We start from the raw sequence: 6,206 nt of genomic DNA on the forward strand, positions 1-6,206 counted from the left end.
TATATCATCCTCTACTTCCGGGAGACAATGTCCCCTGCTACTTTGTTGAGAGGAGGTGTCAATCGCTTCCCCATTGAAGTGCCCTTTAAAACTGCTACTATAATTTGGCGTGCAAGAAGGCACACTAAAGTCTTGGGGAGTCTTATGGGCGGACCTTGATGTGAGAGAAAATTGGACTAAATTTCTCCACAAGTTTAGGTTTTTTAACAGCTAAAATTGCACTGGAAGGGTGAAACTGAAAGCGAAGGACAAATTAATGACTCTCGTCCCTATAATCTATGCACATTGCACCTTCACATTTTCTCTGGTGGCACGTCTCTCTCTTCTTCCTCGTCTCTCTCTTCCCGCCGCCCCCTCTCTCTCTCTCTCTCTCTCTCTCTCTCTCTCACTCACACACACACACACACACACACACACACACAGACGCACAAGTTATTATTATATTAAGGCCCAATTTGATGGCATTTCTATGCAACTGCTCAAACTCTCCCTCTCTGTCTAATGTGATTAGGTACTTGCCTGCATTTTGAAAAGATAAAAAATGGCTGCCTCCCCTAATTCTTGCAACAGCCCGCTCGGATCACTGCAGGCCATTCAGCTCCTGCAGCGAGGAGCCCCTTCTACCTTACATTCCCCCCCTCTCAAATCACTGCATGGCCCGCACGATCTCATCACCGGAACGGCCACGTCTGGTGGCGACGTTGTCTCAAATAAGGATCGGGCTTGCAGGTAGGTAATCATCAATTTATCAATTAGCTGTTGATCAGAGCATGTGGGTGCGTCCTTGCGCGCGCAATTGTGCTTCGATGTGTGTGCACGATGAAGATTCTTCTTCTCTGCACTTGAGTCTTGAGTTGTTATCTCATCATCTTGCAGTACTCTAATTAGAGTACTGTGCTTTTTCTTTTGCATGTTACATGTTGGTATATCACGGAAATGGTATATTACTCGCTTATCCTTTTGATTTGATCAGTTTAATGATTTAATACACAGTCTTGCCAGCTTTGCAGTAGCAGCTACGGCCTTGGTGGGACTGTCCATGTGGCCAGTAGAGGCGCTGGCAATGGCAAATATGGTGTACGGGACTGCTGATCGTCCGACCATGGGCACGCCGGTCGCAAGGTCATATGTCGCTGGTGATTTCGTCGACAATGCAAGCATAGACAATATGCCAGGAATGGAGACACTACTGGTAGGAAATGTGCCATCAATAGAGCCACCCAATGAGGGGTTGAACTCTCCATGGGTACCAAGGATCGATAGCTTGAAGAAGAACAATGAGAGCATCAGAAGGAGGATGATCAAGTGTCCGGCATGGACCATAAGCGAGCTAGAAATGGTTTTGCCGGATCTTCAAGGCAAGCCCAAGCCAATTCCGCACTTGCAAGGCCAAGTCTACCCCTTTTGGCCTGCTAATACCATAGCTGATGGCGAAGATAGGGAGGACGACAACATCGACGGTGACAAGGAAGAACTTTTCCTTGCCAAAGCCACATTGACCTCTACACTGATCGATGGCATACACGACATAGACGGTCCCAAGAACACCGCTCCTCCTCCTCGTCGTCCACAAGATCAAATGCCCATGAAGAAAGCCAGAAGTTGTTTCACCATGTAGCTAGAACATCTGTCCTATTACTGTGGGAAAATTTATGTAATATAGCAACCTCATTCATGAATTTTTGTTACTCCTGATCTTTTTGTTGGTAAATTAACCTACTGGCAGTTTCTCTCTCTCTCTTTCATCAAATAATCTCTGGTGATCTAACTAGACAATTAAGCGATGATCCGATCCGATGGCCCAATAGAAAACGATGGCTGCGTGTTGAGGAGCACATTAATATCGGTCTTGTATGATCCTTCCATGAATGAAATTCATATAACCGAAGCAAAATTTCGTTGTAGGCGTCAAATTTCAACACACATGTATGATGCTAAAACATGCTTGCATTATACAGAAGCCAATGAATATGACAAGAGCAAAGAAATAAGACGTTGTGTCAATGATTTTCGAATGTGGGATTGATTATTGTGTCCGAGCGCATTAAGGTTGAGATAGTAAAAGTCTTGATTCATTCATTGTTGGTGCACAATGCAAAGTTCAAACTGTAGGCGGTGTTTGTGTAGTACAAGTACTACCCGCCCTTTCTCTAGTTAGTACACCCTTTCTCTAGTAGTTGTACTAGCGCATAATTCCTCAACACGTTTCCAACACAAATCTACCTCTCTCTTTCTCTCTCTCTCTCTCTCTCTCTCTCTCTCTCTCTCTATAGACTCAACCACAGAAAAAGAGGGCATTCTAGTTTTTAAAATTTTAAGCATTTGCCAGTATGTTATGTATTACGGCGGCTTCACAAACGTCCGCCCATTCTCAACAGACAAAACGAATGACCGGTCATACATGGGCGCCTCATTTTGGTTCACACACAAAATGAATGGGCGCGAGCTGGCATCCCCGTCATGCCTGTCCTCAAACTTTTTATGGGCCTCCCCCACCCCAAAAGCATGGGCGTGTTGAGCTGGCAGCTTTTCAACAAAAAATTCCGAGCGGGGGACTTGATCTCAATACCACATGCTCACATGCTCAGAGTCATAACCAATTGAGCCAATAGTTTCTCGAACTTCCATTCCACGAAAAAGTGATGGTGTCCGTTGTTTGTGAATGCTCCAATCCCCATCAGTCCAGCCTGGTACTTTTCAGGCCGCCCATTAGCATGAAGTGTTGGAATAATTTGTGCCCGTTTGTGAAGACACCCTTAGGCTGGGTTCACAAGAGGCGGGGCAAGGCAAAAGCAAGTGTGCCTCGAACCAATAACCCTATGCCATGTCACCTACGATGTTCACATAGCGCGGAGGAAATGATCGAAAAGGTTTCCAACTCACGGAAGAGTTTCCAAGGTTTTCTACCAGGGACCCCCCCCCCCCCCCCCCCCCCCCCCCCCCCCCCCCCCAAAAAAAAAAAAAAAAAAAAACACTTCCCCCCTTCATGTGTGTTGATAGTTCCTTGCCGACAAACCTTTTTATTTTTATTTTTATTTCAATAACTTTTGAACCATTTAAAGAAAAGCAAAGGGACCTTTTTGGCCTGCTGAAGAAAAGGCCTTAGTGTTGGGCTGGGTTGGGCGTCCTTTGACGGATGGCGTCCACGTGGACGGCCAGTAGGTTTTTAGCTTTGTGTGAAGGCGAGGGCTACAGGACGACATGACTGTGGAGAAGGCGTGCGAGTTTACGTTGCTGTCACTTGACGCGTCCGCCAGCTCGCGTGTGGTTGCGGCCAATTTCTAACAGGAAGCCCTCTTCTCGGCATTGCCTAGCTCTGCCTGCCACCACAGTGCAAGCTCTCTCTTCGCTACACACACACACCCGCGCGCATATCCTACATTCTTGCTGAGTTATCAAATCGCAAGGCCCTTATCAGCGATTCCTTCGAAGATCTGCTTCTCTGGTTTTGGAAGGATTCCCAATGTCGGCTGAGAGGTGAACCCAAATTCCAATTTTGGTAGCTCATTTGTACTCTACTGGTAGAACATTGATTTTGCTGAGGAAAGCCCTATGATCTCTACTTTTCTATCGGCAAACTGTAGACAAGCTTGCTTTTTGGTTGTATATAATGCAAGACTATTTGAGCTAAATTATTCGTTGTCAGAGAAACTGTTTGTTTAGAATTTGGCTTGGAAGAGTGGAGGTAAGCGCTACTGTTTCTGCGTGAAATTAAATGAGTAATCTTTTCACGCTTAAGACTCCCTCTCTATCCAAAACTTGTACCTTATTTGTATGTCTTTGAGCTGCTCAGCTTAGCTCAATCTTCTTGTTGATCCTTGTAGACCAAGATCATCATCATCATACAAAGCCAATTCTGTATTGTGCACTTTCCAATTCAGCTGTATGACAAATTATGGATCCTTAATTTCAACTCAAACCAATTGAAACATAAATTCGGCCACGGGGGGCTTCTTGGGGCTTAATCAATGCTAATTTGAACATTGTGGAGAGATATATTGGGAGCTCTTGTTAAGAAGGGTACTTGATTTAAAGATGATGGAGATGGACATAGAGATGGAGATGGAGGAGGTGCGATCAGAGGAAAGAGCTATGTATGGGCAAGGAGGTGGTGCAAGTGAGGAAGGGGTGATGTGCTCAGGGGGTGCGAGCGACGAGGGCTTTGATGACGAGCTGTCTATGCTGTCGCGCCACACCAAGGTCATCGTGATAGGCAATAATCGAACAAAATTTGTTCTAGTTGGCCTGCAAGGAGTTGTGAAGAAGGCAGTTGGCCTTGGAGGCTGGCATTGGCTGTTACAATGCCATGACATTATATCTCATTGCATTATCTTGGGAAGGTCTGCTTCTCCTTATCTTGGGAATGTATGCTTTGCTGTGTTGCATTGTCTTGACAGAAAAACAAACATCCCCCATACCACCTCTGTTAATCTTTGAAGGCCTCTCTCTCGCACCTGAATTCCACATTTTAATTTTCATGTTTAGGGTTAGATTTTATTCTGCCTTTGAAGTAAGCATTCTCTCAGCTGCATTGAGAGGGATCTATTAATCTTTAAACAAAGAATTACTAATCATCTCTGCAGGCCATCGTGACTCCTCACCTTGTTCTTGTTGCTTCCGCCGGTCCCAAGTGTTCACAAAGGGCGATAGATGAAAATTATTGAACTTTTTATTCCACCCCTGTGTGAATGGATGGGCGGTGGAAGAGTGCATTTCTTCAAGCCAACCTTGAGCCTTGTACACTAGTTGATATTTCTTTTATAAAAAATAGGAAAAGTGGAAATTTGTATTAAAAGAAAGGAAAGAAATTACAAAAGCGCCACAAGAAGGGAGAGGGGCAATCCTAGAACATGCAAAAAGATTACAAGAGCAAATTCTTCTTCATGATGAGACAAATAGGAGAAAGGCATCCAAGCCTGCCATCTGGTTGCTTTTTGTACTAGAGACTAAGGTAGGGGAAAAACATCATTCATGAGGGACAACAGGCTACAAAGGTAAATCAATAACTAGAGGGCTTCGTTAGCCGCATCTACTAACATAATATGGTGGAAGGGGAAGCCTTTTACACGTGTCGCAATCTGCGACCTAAAGGCTAAAGTCCAAAACAAAAACAAGCCCCTTTGCACGCGATAAAGAGGGAGAGAGGGGGAGAGAGAGAGGTCTCCAAAGGCGGCCGGCCGTACTAGTTTGAATGAAATAACACGTGTGAGGTAGAGGTAAAGGGAGATAGTGAAAATGTGAGATGTAAGAGCAATCACATGTAGAAGCCAAGACAGAGAAAGGAAAATAGTATCATGCATCTTTTTTTTTCCAAAACTCACTCCAACAGGAGTGAGTGACTATTATATTAAAAACCCAAAAGAAATTGATACAAGAGTAGCCATGCTCACCACTAGTCATGTCATCAAGGAGATCATATCCTACATCATCCTTCAAACCCAACACTTACAAATGGCACCATCTCAGTCCACCATACAGTTGATTGGGGCTTTACAGGGAGCCCATACCCATACAAAATAGGGAATACACCTATAGTCGAAGTAGGGCGAAGAAAAACAGCTCCATCACCTCGAAAAGAAAACGCCCACCACACAGACTCAGAAAGACCCAAATACCTAGCTATTATGGTGAGCCTTGCACCAAGATACGACAGGGACCCTGATCCAAGGGATGCCACGAAATGAACCACCTCTGTCACTGTCGAGCCACCTTTCCCTTGAAGCTAGTGTCCCAACCAACAACATCAACCTACATCCACACTCCTCGAATCTAGAAGAAGAGCCAAAAACCCCCGGAGCTGACGAACATGCAGCCCATAAACATACCATCAAAATCACCACAGAGTCCGCTATCCGGAGCCACCAAGGACCAAGTCCCCGCCACTAAGATGCCCTTTGCAGAATAGCAGCCCAATCATACAATATGAACTTTATAATGCAAGAAGTCATGTCCATTGTACTTCATTAGCTGCATTGAAATTGATTTAAGTATAGAAGAATAAGTCTAACGTTTTGCCTCATCACATTTTGCTTCAGATTCCTAGTGTATTTGTTTTGTATTTGGAGACAATTCTCTGTTTAGATTTTCTCTCATCGAATGCAGATCCTTATATTACTGCAATCTTGCATCATGGAAAAGCTCAAGGTCTATCTTGCACTCAATGAATTGCTAGACCATATCTTGAGCATAACAAATTGTTTCATTGT

General features: G+C 44.5%; 2 protein-coding genes across 3 annotated transcripts; both read left to right on the forward strand.

Annotated features, from left to right (window-relative positions):
* Positions 1-317: 317 nt before the first annotated feature.
* LOC147432082 (uncharacterized) lies at positions 318-1,735 on the forward strand. Of its 2 annotated transcripts, none has more exons than XM_086491495.1 (2): positions 318-729; positions 1,003-1,735. In XM_086491495.1, exons 1-2 carry the CDS (start codon positions 542-544, stop codon positions 1,616-1,618), a joined length of 804 nt encoding a protein of 267 aa, XP_086347621.1. In that variant the 5' UTR covers positions 318-541; the 3' UTR covers positions 1,619-1,735. The 2 variants fall into 2 exon arrangements, with proteins under 2 accessions (XP_086347621.1, XP_086347620.1); XM_086491494.1 differs by having other exon boundaries at positions 322-729; positions 994-1,735.
* Positions 1,736-4,035: 2,300 nt separating this feature from the next.
* LOC147432083 (uncharacterized) lies at positions 4,036-4,437 on the forward strand. Its single transcript, XM_086491765.1, has one exon. It carries the CDS (start codon positions 4,036-4,038, stop codon positions 4,435-4,437), a length of 402 nt encoding a protein of 133 aa, XP_086347891.1.
* The last annotated feature ends 1,769 nt before the right edge of the window (positions 4,438-6,206 follow it).

The sequence above is a fragment of the Adiantum capillus-veneris genome, chromosome 20, assembly GCF_014529385.1.
Source record: "Adiantum capillus-veneris isolate H3 chromosome 20, ASM1452938v2, whole genome shotgun sequence".
NCBI lineage: Eukaryota > Viridiplantae > Streptophyta > Polypodiopsida > Polypodiales > Pteridaceae > Adiantum > Adiantum capillus-veneris.